The sequence below is a fragment of the Scyliorhinus torazame genome, chromosome 1 (assembly GCF_047496885.1).
Source record: "Scyliorhinus torazame isolate Kashiwa2021f chromosome 1, sScyTor2.1, whole genome shotgun sequence".
NCBI classification, from domain to species: domain Eukaryota; kingdom Metazoa; phylum Chordata; class Chondrichthyes; order Carcharhiniformes; family Scyliorhinidae; genus Scyliorhinus; species Scyliorhinus torazame.
Genome location: NC_092707.1, coordinates 363,325,031 through 363,342,122, shown reverse-complemented (window position 1 = coordinate 363,342,122; position 17,092 = coordinate 363,325,031). Strand labels below are relative to the sequence as shown.

The 17,092-nt window shown below is 54.1% G+C and overlaps 1 protein-coding gene across 5 annotated transcripts in view; it reads left to right on the top strand.

Annotated features, from left to right (window-relative positions):
• The window catches only part of LOC140408125 (protein STPG4-like), a 120,089-nt gene that overhangs the window by 45,666 nt on the left and 57,331 nt on the right, over positions 1 to 17,092 (top strand). For all 5 annotated transcript variants that reach the window (XR_011940081.1, XM_072495181.1, XM_072495148.1 and 2 more), the window contains one exon: positions 16,300 to 16,387. Coding sequence is in view for 4 of the 5 variants with exons in the window: in XM_072495181.1 (XP_072351282.1) it covers positions 16,300 to 16,387 (88 nt within the window). In the remaining variant the exon portion in view is untranslated. The remainder of the gene's footprint in view (positions 1 to 16,299; positions 16,388 to 17,092) is intronic.

Here is a 17,092-nt window from a genome sequence, read left to right as displayed (position 1 = left end):
CAACCCACTTAAGCTCGCACTTCCATCCTATCCCCATAACCCAATAACCCCTACTAACCTTTTTGGTCACTAAGGGGCAATTTATCATGGCCAATCCACCTAACCTGCATGTCTTTGGACTGTGGAAGGAAACCGGAGCACCCGGAGGAAACCCATGCAGACACGGGGAGAATGTGCAGACTCCACACAGTCAGTGACCCAGCAGGAAATCGAACCGGGGACCCTGGCGCTGTGAAGCCACAGCACTATCCACTTGTGCTACCGTGCTGCCCTCCACTTGTGCGACCATGCTGCCCATGGTGCACCTGGCATCGCAGGGGTATGGGAAAGGACACAAATTTCCGGTGGCTGTCAAGGTGATGGTCATCCTGAACCTTTACCCCACCGGGTCCTTCCAGGTGCCGTGGGGAAAACTCACAGACCTTGGTGCACCGGTATAGTGCAATTGACTAATAATCCAGAGACTCAGGGAAATGCCCTGAGGTCCTGGGTTCAAATCCCACCATGGCAGATGGTGAAATTTGAATTCAATAAAAATCTGGAAAATCCCCTAGTTGCCACATTCCGGAGCCTGTTTGGGTACACTGAGGGAGAATTCAGAATATCCAATTCACCTAACAAACAGTCTTCCGGGACTTGTGGGAGGAAACCGGAGCACCGGGAGGAAGCCCACGCAAACACAGGGAGAACATGCAGACTCTGCACGGTCAGTGACCCAAGCGGGAATCGACCCCGGGTCCCTGGCACTGTGAAGCAACAGTGCTAACCAATGTGCAACCATGCCACCCATATTGTCTGTTGTACTTGCTAATTGTTTCAGAAATTTTGTGTTATGGACAGTATAGAGTGGGTTAACATCACCAGTTGTATTTTCGAAGCAAACTCACTGATAGATATACCAAATCAAAAAATATAGGGAGGGATTTTACAGGGGGCTGACGACTCACCTCCCTGGAAGCAAAATTAACATGGAGCCAACTCGCTCCACTCTGGCCTGCCCTGAAGTCCATTACGGGCAGGCCTAATAAAGCCAGATTAAGACATCCACCTCTCATGGGGAGGAAGTCCCGGGATGGGATTCTCTATTCCTGAGACTAAGTGTTAACACTGGCGCTGGATTCGTGGACTTTCACAACAGCAAAACTGGCACCAGACCTGGACCGATTCAGCGACTGTTGAGGGACTAGCACCTGCGCCACGTGGAGTACAATCGATTCCAATGAAAACGATGGGGGATTCGCCGGGTCCGTGATTGACACTCGGGAGGCTGACAAGCTGCAGCTGCATATACACACTTCACTCCCCACACACACTCATCCCAGCCAACAAATTAGCACTGGTTGTGCTGGAGCACGCCCATACAGCTGATGGGTCAGCTGGGGCAACAGGGCACCCAGGGGGGTGCCATGGGGGGGGGGATCACCTATACGACCCGTGACCCTAAATTCGCCATGAGTTGTCAGCGGCGTGCGCAGCTGCATGGCTGCCTTGCAACCTGTGGCAATGACGCTCCACGCCCGCCCATCCCGACCCCACAACCCACTTCCTGCCCCCCACCCTCCGCTACTATCAGCACACTATGACGATGTTGGACACTTTCCGTACCCCCTCTCTCTCCCTCAGCAGCCACGACGCCGGTTTCATGAATTTTAAAAGCACAAGTGAACCACGCCGTCGGGAACTCGGCCCATCGGAGGTGGAGAATCACGGAGGCCCCGGAGAATACCGGGTCAGGCCCGCTAATGATATGCAAAGTGTTTATTTTACGCGGACCACATTGATGTGCTGTTGAGGTGACAGAGAATTGCAATTTGGCTTCAAATCGGCGGCCGCCGCGATTTTGGCATCGGAACCTATTCTCCGTCCAATCGCGTTTTGCAATTTCGACACCAGCCAACAGAGAATCCCGCCCCCGATTCTGCCTTCATCAGTCCCAACAGTGCCAAGAGCGTGTTAGTGGCTGCTGCTGGGTCTGCAAGAAACTGAGTAAGAAAGTCCTTGGAACCCAATGTAAGTAAGTCCGGGTTCTTGGGCAGGGAGGGTTACAGATGGTCAGGGAGGGGAACGGGCGGGGGGTTGGTTTTTAAGGCTAAGGGGAAGGTTAGGACAAAGAGAGATTTATCTGAGGTGGACCACTCCTTGATTTGGATGGGCACCCTTGAGATCGAATCCCCCACTTCCTTCTTGCCCTTTGAAGAAGGCTTCCCATTCCCGCCTGTATGTCCATGCTCAATATTCTATGGTGTCGGCAGTGTATTATCAGAGTCAAATGGCTTGGTAACAATTTAAATATGGTCGGCGGGCTGCTGATTTCAGTGCCCATCCACACTCACCCCCTTCCCACATTATGGGAGTGAGCTTGAGGGTGGGTGGGAAAGTTGGCAGGGTGGGCACACTCACTAATTTATGTGCCCACCTGCCAACAACACAGCCAGGGGCACTTAAAATGCAGCCCCTAAATTGGAGATCACCAAATAATGGAAATAATGGGATATTATCAACTCTTTGGTGGAGGTTATTGAACCTGTCACTAACATTCTGTCTCTGTCACTGCAACAAGGGTTCACCAGATTGATTTTTGGAATGGTGCGATTATCCAATGAGGAGAGATTAAGGAGGCTGGGCCTTTGTTTTCTACCGTTTAGGAGGTTGTGAGCTGATCTCAAACATACAAAATCCTTACAGGTTTCAACTGGGTGGGTGCAGGTGGCCATGGATTTAGACCCAGGGTACACAATCTCATAATAAGAGGTAGGCCATTTAGGACTGAGATGAGGAGGAATTTCTTCACCCACAGTCTGGTGAATCTTTGGAATTCTCTACCCAGTGGACTGTGGAAGCTCGGTCATTGGCTGGGTTCTTCAGGTCCTGCTGGCAGGATCTTCTGGTCCCACCGAAGTCAGTCTCTCGTGGTGGGTTCCCCAACAGCATGGCCAGTGAACAATGCAAATGGCGAGACTGGAAGATTCAATGGCGGCCAATGGGGAGCCAACCCCACAGTGGGGGCAGGACCGGAAGATCCCAGCCGTTGAGTACATTCAAGTCAGTGATCTTTTTAAAATTTAGAATAATCAATTCATTTTTTTCCAATTAAGTGGCAATTCAGCGTGGCCAATCCACCTACCCTGCACATCTTTGGCTTGTGAGGGCGAAACCCACGCAAGCACGGGGAGAATGTGCAAACTCCACACGGACAGTGACCCAGAGCTGGGATCGAACCTGGGACCTCAGCGCCGTGAGGCCGCAGTGCTAACCACTGCGCCAGCGTGCTGCCCTATTCAAGAGAGTGATCAATGATTTTCTAGATATTAAAAATATCAAGGGATATGGGGATAGGGCGGGAAAATGGTGTTGAAGATCAGACTTGATTTAGTTGAAAAGCGGAGCAGGCTCAACGGGCCAAATGGCCTGTTCCTGCCCCTATTCCCTATATTCCTGTCTCCTTTACTGTAGACCGTACTATTTTAACAAAGAACCTCAGATGTATTTGGGATGTATGTTGTTGTATTCAGTTATAGAATTATGCTGATGTGGAATAGTGGAAGAATTTGTCCTCCACAACACTGCCAAAAGGATTCCCTCTCTGTGTATGGATAGCTGGAACAGGAGTGGCCGGGTGAAGCGTTTCAGTCCCAACAGACAGAAGCGTGTGGAGCGGGCGCCGAGGCACGGCATGGTGGCCGGTATAGCCAAGATGCATGGGCGCAGTGGTCACAGGAGCAACAGGAGTTCCTTAGGGGCTGCTTTGCTGATCTTAAAAAGGACATGCTGGCCCAGATGAAGGCATCAATAGACCAAATGATTGCAACTCAGGCGACACAAGGAAAAGCGATTAAGGAGATGGAGAAAAAGCTATCCGACCATGAGGATGAGTTGGTAGTATTGGCACTTAAGGTGGAGGCTCAGGATGACCTCCACAAGAAGTGGCAGAAGAGGCTGGAGGACCTAGAAAACAGGTCCAGGAGACAGAACTTGAGAATTGTGGGCCTCCCCGAAGGTGTGGGGGTCGGTCGGATGTGGGAGCATTTGTGTCCAAGGTGCTGGAGATGCTGATAGGGACGGGGATATTCCCTCGACCCCTGGAGCTGGACGCGGCGCACCGAGCCCTCGCAAGGAAGCCCAAGGCAAATGAACCGCCGAGGGCCATGGTGGTGAGATTTCATCGCTTCTCGGTCAAGGAACTTGTCTTGCAGTGGGCAAAAAAAGAACGGAGCAGCAGGTGGGAGAACAGCGTGATACGCATCGACCAGGACCTGGGTGCGGAGCTGGCCAAGAGACGCGCTGGATTCAACAGGGTGAAGGCGACCCTCTTCAGCAAGGGGGTGAAATTTGAGATGCTACACCCAGTGAGGCTATGGGTCACGCACAAGGAACGGCATCACTGTTTTGAGACGCCGGACAAGGCGTGGACATTTGTCACACAGAAAAGCTCGAATTAAAGGACAGTTAAGCTTTGGTGGAATGCGGTGGTGGGGCTGGGTAACACGGCACCGTTTCAATATAAGATTGTGTACAATGTTGGGTGCGTGTAAGGGCTGAGGTGGTGGCTGGAGGGTGCAGTGTTTTCGGCAAAGTTGAGATACAGAGGGGGGAGGGGGCCCTGTACTTAGTGCGATTTTTCGGGACGTTAGAGCCTTGGTTCAACAAGTGTCTCCTCTCGGGGCTATGTTTGTGTCTTCTGTTTATTTTTCGTTTCGTATTACTATTTACTCACTGGGGCTGGAGAGGTAGCTACATTGGTTTATTCATGTGGGGAGAGGGGTCCGGACAATGAGGCGACAGTCTGATCGGCGCCAGGGGTGGGAGCTGCCGGGGTCAGCATGGGTCAGCTGACTCTCGGGAGCGTAGTGGGGGGTGAGTAAGTGCTCAGCTGGTGCTTGGCGGGGGTTTGGGTGTCATGGGGCTGTTGGGGGGGGAGGGGAGGGGGGGAATGCTGCTTTGCTGACAGAGGAGGTATCAATTTTGGGGTACCAATTGAGGGTCGGGGGTGATGGCTCCCTGTGGGGGCGCTCGAGGAAGTGAAGGGGTTGGCTCGAGGTTGGCCAAAAAAGGGCGATGGCTAATCGGCGGGGCGGGGTAGGCCCCCGTCCAGGCTGATCACGTGGAATTTGAGGGATTTGAATGGGCCGGTCAAAAGAGCGCACTTGTTCGTGCTTCTAAAGGGGTTAAAGGCAGACGTAGCAATGCTTCATGAGACACATTTAAAGCTCGCAGATCATATGAGATTGAGAAAGGGATGGGTAGGCCAGGTATTTCATTCAGGACTGGATTTTGGCAGATAAGGGGGGCAGGTATATAATGGTGAGTGGAAAGTGGGAGGGGGTCCGTGTGGTGTTTGTGAACGTCTACGCTCCGAATTGGGATGATGTGGAATTTATGAGACACATGCTCGGCAAAATCCCAGACTTAGAGTCACACAACCTGATCATGGGGGGAGACTTTAACACAGTCATTGACCCCGAGCTGGACCAGTCGAAGTCCAGGACAGGGAAGCGACCGGCAGTGGCTAAGGAACTGAAGGGTTTTATGGAGAAGATGGGGGGTGTGGATCCCTGGAGGTTCGCGCGGCCGAGTGCAAAGGAGTTCTCTTTTTTCTTCTATGTTTCTAAGGTTTATTCCCGCATAGACTTCTTTGTCTTGAGCAGGGCGTTAATCCCAAAGGTGGCGGGGACAGAATACTCAGCAATCACAGTCTCGGACCATGCCCTGCACTGGGTGGACCTGCGGCTTAGTGAGGAGAGAGGGCAGCGCCCACTCTGGAGACTGGATGTGGGGCTGCTGGCGGACGAAGAGGTTTGCGGGCGGATTAGCAGGAACATCCAGGATTACCTGGAAACAAACGATACGGGTGAGGTAGCAGCGGCAACGGTCTGGGAGGCTCTGAAGGCAGTTGTCAGAGGGGAGCTCATCTCAATTCGATCCCATAGGGAAAAGAGAGAAAGAGCGGAGAGGGAGAGACTGGTGGAGGAGATACTCCAAGTGGACAGGAGATACGCGGCGGCCCCCGAGGTGGAGCTACTGAGGGAGCAGTGGAGTCTGCAGGTGGAGTTTTAACTGCTGACCACAGGGAAAGCGGTAGCACAGCTGAGGAAGGCAAGGGGGGCAGTCTATGAGTACGGGGAGAAAGCGAGTAGAATGCTGGCACCACCAACTGCGAAAGAGGGAGGCGGCCAGGGAAATCGGGGGAGTAAAGACTAAGGAGGGTAACATGGTCTTGGATCCAGGGGGGGTGAACGGAGTCTTTAAGGAGTTCTATAGTGAACTATACGAGTCGGAGTCCCCGGAGGGAGTGGAAGGGATGAGGCAATTTTTGGACCAGTTGAGGTTTCCAAAGGTGGAAGAGGACCTGGTGGAGGGGCTGGGGGCCCCGATTTAATTGGAGGAGATTGTCAAGGGTATAGAGGGCATGCAATCGGGTAAAGCCCCGGAGCCGGACGTTTACCAGGTAGAGTTCTATAAGAAATTTTCGGAAATACTGAGCCCACTCCTGATGAGGACCTTCAATGTGGCTAGAGAGAAAGGAACCCTCCCCCAACAATGTCACAGGCCTTGATCTCACTCATTCTTAAACGAGGGAAGGACCCGGAACATTGCCGGTCGTACAGGCCGATTTTGCTTTTAAACGTGGATGCCAAATTGCCAGCTAAGATTCTGGCCACAAGAATTGAGGATTGCGTCCCAGGGGTGACAGAGGAAGACCAGACTGGGTTTGTTAAAGGCAGACAACTCAATACCAATGTTCGGAGACTTTTGAATATTATTATGATGCCCTCAGAGGGAGGGGAGACGGAGGTGGTAACAGCGATGGACGCAGAGAAAACCTTTGACCGGGTGGAGTGGGAGTACCTGTGGGAAACGCTGGGGAGGTTTGGGTTTGGTGAGGGCTTTATTGGCTGAGTGAAATTGCTGCACCAGGCGCCTGTAGCAAGTGTATGTACAAACCGGCTGAGGTACTTAGAGCTTCACCGGGGAATGAGGCAGGGGTGTCCCCTCTCCCCGTTACTATTTGCCCTAGCTATAGAACCGCTAGCTATGGCGCTGAGAGCCTCGAGGAACTGGCGGGGACTGGTTCGGGGGGTGGAACATCGGGTCTCGCTATACGCGGATGATTTGCTCCTGTACATTTCGGGCCCTGTGGAGGGGATGGGGGAGGTTCTGCGGATCGGAGGGATTTTGGTAGTTTATCAGGGTACAAACTGAACATGGGAAAGAATGAGTTGTTTGTGATCCAGGCCAAGGGGCAGGAGCAGAGACTGAAAGAGCTGCAGCTCAGGATGGTAGAGAAAAGTTTTTCCTGGGTATACAGGTGGCTAGGAAATGGGATGCCCTGCACAGGCTCAACCTGACCCGGTCGGTGGAGCAAATGGAAGGGGACTTTAAAAGGTGGGACATGCTCCCACTGTCACTGGCAGGGAGGGTGCAGACCGTGAAAATGACGGTCCTCCCCAGATTTCTGTTTGTCTTTCAGTGCCTCCCCATCTTCATCCCGAAGGCCTTTTTTAAGCGGGTGAGTAGGATCATTTTGGGCTTTGTGTGGGGGAATAAGACCCCGCGAGTAAGGAGATTGCTGTTGGAACGCAATCGGGTTGGGGGGTTGGCGCTGCCGAACTTTCGCAACTACTACTGGACGGCCAATATAGCTATGATTAGGAAGTGGGCGAATGGGGGGGGGGGGGGGGGGGCAGCGGCGTGGGAGCAGCTGGAGGTGGCATCATGTAAAGGTACTAGTCTGGGAGCTTTGATAACTGCTCCTTTGCCGTTCTCGCCGCCCCATTACTCCACAGGTCCAGTGGTGGTGGCGACACTGCGGACCCGGGGACAGTGGAGAAGGTACAAGAAGGTGGAGGGAGCGTCGGTCTGGACCCCGATATGTAACAACCACAGGTTTGTCCCAGGTAGGATGGATGGTGGGTTCCAGAGCTGGCAGAGGGCAGGCATCAGAAGGATGGGAGATTTGTTCATAGATGGAAGCTTTCCCAGTTTGAAGGCGCTAGAGGACAAATTTAATCTGCCGCCTTTAAATATCTGCAAGTACGAGCCTTCCTGAAAAAACAGGTAGTGGCCTTTCCGACGCTGCTGCCACTGAGGATACAGGACAGGGTGGTCTCCGGCACCTGGGTGGGGGAACTACAGGAGGCGGAGGAAACCCCGGTGGAGGAGCTCAAGGGCAAGTGGGAGGAGGAGCTAGGTGAGGAGTTGGAAGCGGGTCTGTGGGCAGAGGTCCTGGGCAGGGTTAATTTCTCCTCATCATGTGCCAGGCTCAGTCTAATTCAATTTAAGGTGGTCCACCGGGCACACATGACGGCAGCGAGAATGAGCAAGTTTTTTAGGGTAGAAGACAGTTGTATGAGGTGCAAGGGCAGCCCTGCAAACCATGTCCACATGTTTTGGGTATGTCTGGAGCTTAGAGAGTTCTGGCAAGGGTTCGCAAGGGCATTGTCCAAGGTGCTAAACACACGGGTGGTGCCGAGTCCAGAGATAGCGATCTTTGGAGTGTCAGAAGACCTGGGCGTTCAGGGGGCGAAAGAGGCTGACGTCTTGGCCTTTGCCTCCCTAGTAGCCCGGAGACGGATTTTATTAATGTGGAGGGACTCGAAGCCCCGAGTGTAGAGACCTGGGTTAACGACATGGCTGGGTTTCTCAGCCTTGAGAAAATAAAGTTTGCCTTAAGAGGGTCTGATGGACATCAATTCAGTCGAGACGCTGAGTAGTAGTGAACCGATGCTTTAATAGACTAGAAGTGTGCCAACCTGTAGCTCCTCCCGCACTGCAAGACTGCCCCAGATCGACGGGCTTTATATCTCCTCAAAGGGGCGGAGCCAACAGCAGCACCAATAACAACATTCCAACAGTACAACAGCAACAACCAATAACAGAACAGTAATAACAGTAAGTATATACAATAGTGGAGATAACAATACTAATAGAACAGTAGAACAACAGTGAATATATATACAACAGCCTTACGTAGCCATACGTGGCTCACCACAGGTTCTACGCTAGGATTCTCTCGGAGGTGGCAGCCGTTCGTCGACTTTCTTGGAGAAAATTAAAATGTCAGCAGCAATCCGTAGGGGGGGGGGGGTGGGGGGGGGGGGGGGGGGGTGGTGAGTGCTTCATTGGGATGGTGTGGGAAGACTGAGTCACGTGGGGTAATGTCTATTTAATTGTTATTGTATATTCTCTTTTTGCACCACGTTAATGTTCTCTCTAGTTTGTTTTGTTATTATTGTTACTACTATTTTATTATGAAAAATTCTGCAAAACCTTAATAAATATACTTCATTAAAAAAAAAGAATTTGTCCTCCACCATTGCGGCCTGGGTCATCAGGATTCCCGATCTGAATTATTTTTTAAAAAAATATTTTTTATTCTCCTTTTTCACATTTTCTCCCAAATTTACACCCAACAATAAACAATAATCAGTGACGAATGTAATGTCAATCCCCATATCGATAACAACGATCCCATCCTCCCACCAAACCCCAAACAGCATCCCGCATGTTAACATAAACAAATGACAAAAAGGATTCAGGAATCACCCATAGTCACCATTATCACATACAGTCCCCCTCCCCCCAACCCTCCCAGCCCTCGCCCCCCCCTCTAATGTTCGATGTGATCCAATTCTCGAAAGTGCATAATGAATAATGCCATGAATTGTAGAACCTCTCCATCCTTCCCCTCAGTTCAGATTTGACCTTTTCAAGCGTCAAGAATTCCAGCAGGTCCCCCCCGCCACGCCGGGGCACAGGGTGGAGAGGTTGATCTCCACCCTAACAGGATCCGCCTTTGGGCGATCAACGAGGCAAAGGCAACAACATCTGCCTCCGTGCCCGTTTCCAACCCTGGCTGGTCTCCACCCCCCCCCCCCCCCCCCCCCTCCCCCCCCGAATATGGCCTCCCGGGGGCTCGGGTCCAGTTTCACGTGCACCACTTTCGAGATTACCCTCAACACCTCCTTCCAGTAATCCTCCATCTTTGGACAGGACCAAAACATATCAACGTGGTTTGCGCCCCCCCCCCCCCCCCGCAATGTTCACACACATCTTCTACCCCCTCAAAGAGCCGGCTCATCCTCGCCCTTGTAAGGTGCGCTCTATACACCACCTTCAGCTGTATCAGCCCCAACCTCACACACAAGGTGGAGGCGTTCACTCTCCGCAGTACCTCACACCAGATCCCCTCCTCCATACCCTCTCCCAACTCTTCCTCCCACTTTGCCTTATTCCCTTCTAACGGCGCCTTCTCCTCCTAAATAGCTCCGTAAACCACCGATACTACCTCCTTCTCCAGTCCCCCTGTCGTCAGCACCTCCTCCAGCAATGTGGAAGCCGGCTCCACTGGGAAGCTCTGTATCTCCTTTCTGGCAAAGTCTCGAACCTGCATGTATCTAAATATTTCCCCCTGTTCCAGCCCATACTTCGCTCCCAGCTCCTTCAATCCTGCAAAACGACCCCCAAGAAACAAATCTTTTAGTGGCCTAATTCCTTTCTCCGCCCATCTCTGAAAATTTCCATCCCACTTCCCTGGCTCAAATCTATGGTTCCCCCGAATCGGCATTTCCCTTGACCCTGCCCCCAACCCGAAGTGTTGTCGAAACTGCCTCCAAATTCTCAACGAAGCTATTATTACCGGACTCCCTGAATATCTCCCCGGGGCTGTCGGGAGTGGCGCTGTAGCTAGCGCCTTCAATCCCGACCCCCTACCCAAACTCTCCTCCATTCTGACCCATTGGGAGTCAACCCCTCTGACCCAGCTCTGTACCTTCTCCACATTTGACGCCCAGTAATAATACATGAGGTTCAGTGGACCCAAACCCCCTGCCTGCCTTCCTCTCTGTGGTAGCACCTTTTTAATTCTGGCCACCTTACCTCCCCATATGAACGAGGTAATCATCCCTTCAATCTCGCTAAAAAATGCCTTTGGCAGGTGTGGTAGTATGTATTGGGGGTCATGTGGGACTGGAAGCCCTATGGCAGACTTGCTTTGAGGCCTACATCAGATCGACCACAGGCCGAGTCTCAGACGAACAAAAACTGCAGGTTCTGCACTCGAGGGTGAGCACGGAGATTTTCACCCTCATTGAAGACACCGACGATTTCCAGACGGCGTTCACAGCACTGAGAAATCTCTACGTTCGCCCAGTTAACCAAATCTACGCTCGCTACCAGCTCGCGACAAGACGGCAAGCTCCCGGAGAATCGATGGACGAGTTCTACGCCGCGCTGCTGATTTTGGGACGAGCCTGCAGCTGCCCGTCGGTGAATGCAAACGAACATACGGACATGTTAATGTGCGACGCTTTTGTGGCAGGTATGCAATCCTCCCAAATCCACCAAAGACTTCTAGAAAAAGAGTCGCTAGGACTCTCAGAGGCACGGGCCGTAGCAGCCTCCCTAGACGTCGCCGCGCGTAATACCCGCGCCTACGGCCCTGACCGCACGGCAGGCCATTGGGCCCCGTATGTACCCGTCGCGGCAAACCCCCTACCCCCCCCCCCCCGAACACCCCACAGGCTTGCGCAGTCCAAACGCCGAGTCGCACCGGGGGCGCCCGCTGTTATTTCTGCGGCCAGGCGAAGCACCCCCGACAACGCTGTCCGGCCCGCGCAGCCATCTGAAAAAGCTGCGGGAAAAAGGGCCATTATGCGGTGGTGTGCCGATCCCGCGAGGTCGCCGCCGTCCCGGGGCCACAGGGAGCCCTACAAGCAGCCTATGCCTCCCAACCCCCCCAGCACGCCATGTGCGACCCGCAGGCGCAGCCGCTCTGGGTCCCGACCACCGCGGCCCCGGGAGAACTGGGAGCCCTGCACGCCGCCTACGCTCCCCAACCCCCCTCCCCGCAGTCCATGTACGACCCGCCGCCGGCGCTCCCGATTTGGGTGCTGGCCAACACTCTCCACGGAGAGGAAGGGGTTTTTCGCGTCCCGAACGCCACCCTCACCCCCGTCCCGCGCCCCACGCCTGACCCGCCGGCACCACCTACCTGGACCCCGACCACCGTTGTCCCCGGTGAGGGAGCTCCTCGCGCTCCTTGCGCTCGCGGCCCCACGCCTGACCCGCCGGCGCCGCCGACTTGGGCCCCGACCACCGCTGTCCCCGGCGAGGGAGCTCCGCGCGGTCCTAGCGCCCGCGGCCCTGGCGCTCGCAGTGAAGGAACTCCGCGCGGACCTAGCGCCCGCGGCCCTGGCGCTCGCAGTGAAGGAACTCCGCGCGGTCCTAGCGCTCCCCAGACCCTCCAGCACACCATGTGCGACCCGCAGACGCCGCCATTTTGGGTCCCGACCACCACGAGGGGAGGAGGGGCGCCGTTGTGCGACCCGCAGATGCCGCCATTTTGGGTCCCGACCACCACGAGGGGAGGAGGGGCGCCGCCATCTTGGACCGCCCCCGACCTGTACGACGCATGGGGGCGGCCATTTTGTCCACCCCCGACGCCATCTTGTGACCCCTCAGCCACGTGCGATGTATGGGGGCGGCCATTTTGTCCATCCCCGACGCCATCTTGGACGGCAACAACGGACCCCACCCCACTACTACAACCACGGCTCGCTTCGGTTACGCTCGATCAGGCTCGGCCCCGGACTCTCCAGACGACGACGACAACGGTCCTAATTAACGGCCACGAGACGCCATGCCTAGTCGACTCCGGGAGCACGGAAAGTTTTATACATCCCGACATGGTAAGACGCTGTTCCTTAACTACCTACCCCAGCGCACAAAAGATTTGCCTAGCTGCAGGATCCCACTCCGTACAGATCCAGGGATTCTGCATAGTTACCCTAACGGTACAGGAGAGGGAATTCAAAAACTACAAACTTAACGTCCTTCCCCAACTCTGTGCCCCCACCTTGCTGGGCTTAGATTTCCAATGTAACCTACAGAGCCTTACGTTTAAATTCGGCGGCCCCATACCCCCACTCACTATCTGCGGCCTCGCCACCCTCAAGGTGCAACCCCCGTCCTTGTTTGCGAACCTCACCCCGGATTGCAAACCCGTCGCCACTAGGAGCAGACGGTACAGCGCCCAGGACCGGACCTTCATTCGGTCCGAAGTCCAGCGGCTACTAAAGGAGGGCATAATCCAGGCCAGCAATAGTCCCTGGAGAGCGCAGGTGGTAGTAGTGAAGACAGGGGAGAAACAAAGGATGGTCATTGACTATAGCCAGACCATCAACAGGTACACACAACTAGACGCGTACCCTCTCCCCCGCATATCCGACATGGTCAATCGGATTGCCCAGTATAAAGTCTTCTCCACCGTGGACCTCAAGTCCGCCTACCATCAGCTCCCCATCCGCCCAAGTGACCGCAAGTACACAGCCTTCGAGGCAGAAGGGCGATTATACCATTTCCTACGGGTCCCTTTTGGCGTCACAAACGGGGTCTCGGTCTTCCAACGGGAGATGGACCGAATGGTTGATCAACATGGGTTACGGGCCACGTTCCCGTACCTCGTCAATGTAACCATCTGCGGCCACGATCAGCAGGACCACGACGCCAACCTCCAAAAATTCCTCCAGACTGCCAAAGCCTTGAACCTCACGTACAACGAGGATAAGTGCGTTTTTAGCACCGATCGGCTAGCCATTCTGGGCTACATAGTGCGCAATAGGATAATAGGCCCCGACCCCGAACGTATGCGTGCACTCATGGAATTTCCCCTCCCGCACTGCCCAAAAGCCCTGAAACGCTGCCTGGGGTTCTTTTCGTACTACGCCCAGTGGGTCCCCCAGTACGCAGACAAGGCCCGCCCCCTAATACAGACCACGACCTTCCCTCTGTCGACAGAGGCTTGCCAGGCCTTCAGCCGCATCAAAGCGGACATCGCAAAGGCCACGATGCGCGCCATCGACGAGTCCCTCCCCTTCCAGGTCGAGAGCGACGCCTCCGACGTAGCTCTAGCGGCTACCCTTAACCAAGCGGGCAGACCCGTGGCCTTCTTCTCCCGAACCCTCCACGCCTCAGAAATCCGCCACTCCTCAGTGGAAAAGGAAGCCCAAGCCATAGTGGAAGCTGTGCGACATTGGAGGCATTACCTGGCCGGCAGGAGATTCACTCTCCTCACTGACCAACGGTCGGTAGCCTTCATGTTCGATAATGCACAGCGGGGCAAGATTAAAAATGACAAGATCTTAAGGTGGAGGATCGAGCTCTCCACCTTCAACTATGAGATCTTGTACCGGCCCGGAAAGCTGAACGAGCCGTCCGATGCCCTATCCCGTGGCACATGTGCCAACGCACAAATTGACCACCTCCAAACCCTCCACGAGGACCTCTGCCACCCGGGGGTCACTCGGTTTTACCACTTCATCAAGTCCCGCAATCTCCCATACTCTTTAGAGGAGGTCCGTACAGTCACAAGGGACTGCCACATCTGCGCAGAATGCAAACCGCATTTTTTCAGGCCAGATGGAGCGCACCTGATTAAGGCTTCCCGCCCCTTTGAACGCCTCAGTCTCGATTTCAAAGGGCCCCTCCCCTCCACCGACCGCAACGCGTATTTCCTTAATGTAGTGGACGAATACTCCCGCTTCCCTTTTGCCATTCCCTGCTCCGACATGACCGCGGCCACAGTCATTAAAGCCCTGAACAGCATCTTCACGCTGTTCGGTTACCCCGCATACGTCCACAGCGACAGGGGGTCCTCTTTCATGAGTGACGAGCTGCGCCAGTTCCTGCTCAGCAAGGGCATCGCCTCAAGCAGGACGACCAGCTACAACCCCCGGGGGAACGGGCAAGTAGAAAGGGAGAACGGCACGGTCTGGAAGGCCGTCCTACTGGCCCTACGGTCCAGGGATCTCCCAGTTTCACGGTGGCAGGAGGTCCTCCCGGACGCTCTCCATTCCATCCGGTCGTTATTATGTACAAGCACTAATCAAACGCCTCACGAGCGTCTCCTTGTCTTCCCTAGGAGGTCCTCCTCTGGAACGTCGCTGCCGACCTGGCTGGCGGCTCCAGGACCCATCCTGCTCCGAAAGCACATGCGGGCACATAAGGCGGACCCGTTGGTCGAAAGGGTTCACCTCCTCCACGCAAACCCCCAGTACGCCTACGTGGAGTACCCCGACGGCCGACAGGACACGGTCTCCCTGCGGGATCTGGCGCCCGCCGGCACCACGCACACCCCCCCGACACCATCAACCCAACCGCCCCCCTTCCTGCCACCGCCGCACCCCGCGACCGCCCCCTTCCCAGGAGGATCAGTCCCCCTCCCCTTTGCACCGACAGCTGAAACCGTGCGGCTCCCGGAGGCGACAACACTGGTACAAGCACCACCACCACCGCCGGGGCCGAGGCGATCGACACGGACGACCAGACCGCCCGACCGACTCGTGGCGTCGATGTAAAACAAAGATGGACTGTCCAATGAACATTTTGTTTTTCCTATACCCTCTGTAAATAGTTGTAACAGGACGATACTGTCCAATACTGTACTACCATGTAACTGTTCTATCCTCCCAGGACCAGCCCTGTAAACCCTTACCACCATACGAAGCATCACCCCGCCGGGTTCATTTTTGACAAGGGGTGAATGTGGTAGTATGTATTGGGGGTCATGTGGGACTGGAAGCCCTAATGTCATTGGCTGACAGATCCCGGGTCCTGGTTGGCCGTTGACCTCAAGCTCCGCCCTGAAGGCGAAGTATAAGAAGCCGGTGCCTTCCCCCGCAGGCCAGTTTACTATCGGGCTGCTGGGGAACAGACACGCTTAATAAAGCCTCATCGACTTCACTCTATTCGTCTCACGGAGTCTTTGTGCGCTACAGCAGGAAAATCAGCAGGCATTGAAAAATAAACAGGAATCGCAGCAGCACATTCATTTTAACCGCCTGTACCTGACCCGCCAGTGACAGACGGAGACCATCCCACCTTGCCAGATCAGCTTTCACCCTCCCTACCAAACTAGAAATGTTGTACCTACGGAGCCCCCCCAATCTCAAGCAACCTGCACCCCCAGGTATCTAAAGTGAGTCCCTGCCTTACGGAATGGCAGCCCCCTCACCCCTGCCCAACCCCTGGCCGAGACACCACAAAATATTCATGCTTGTCTAGATTTAATTTGTATCCTGAGAAAGACCCAAACACCCGAAGCAGCTCCTGTATTCCCCCTATTGACACACTCCCCCGACACGTATAATAACAAGTCATCAGCATATAAGGACACCCTATGCTCCATCCCTCCCCCCGCCCCCTCCGCCGCACTATCCCTTTCCATACCCCCGAACTTCCCGATCTAAATTATATCCGTGTAACATCCTCCAGTTTATTCATTATTCTGTCCATTTCTTGCAGGCTTGGTAAAGTCGATTTTCTTTCACCGTTTAGCCAGGGTAATTTTCGGTCTTCTGTGAAGAGGTTTCCAACCATTTACTTTGTGCCTGTAAGTACCGAGTAGTCATTATCTGCAAATTGTAAGAATGATGGCGATGCACTATCAATTACGATGAGACGAGAGTGGAGAGTAATTGAGGCTTTGTTACGCAGAGATGTGGAGCCTCCTGCAGCTGCTGCCGAAATGGCTGCACGTCGGAGAGCCCACACATTTATACTCCGCCTACTGGGCGGAGCCAGCAGGCAGGGATCTACCCCCGTACCTGTAGTACAGGGGCCTTACCGTAATACCCTCGTATGCAGTATATACAATACAACAGTGGTGACTACCACAGATGGGTTGTAAGCTGGGCTAACAGTCTGTTGTTCCCTCGAGTCGATTTGTCTGGTTGTAATTTGTAATTTAGAATTCTCTTTCTCAGAATGCAGTGGAGGCTGGGTCATTGAATACCTTCAAGGGCGAGTTCAACGTTTGATAGACAATGGAATCAAGGGTTATGGGTCAGGTAGATTAGCCATGATCTTATTGATGGAGGAGCAGGGTCGCTGGGCTGAAGGGCCTACTCCTGCTCTTATTTCTTGCATTGTTATGTGGCACTGGTCTTCTATATTAGGCATGAATGGTTGAAATGCACTTAACATGACAATGATCGCAGGGGCATTTATTACTTTCTTCGGGTGGAATCTTAACAGCATTAAAATGTTTCTGCTGTCAGGACCATAAGTAGATCATAACCAGACTGGTGTCTTGATC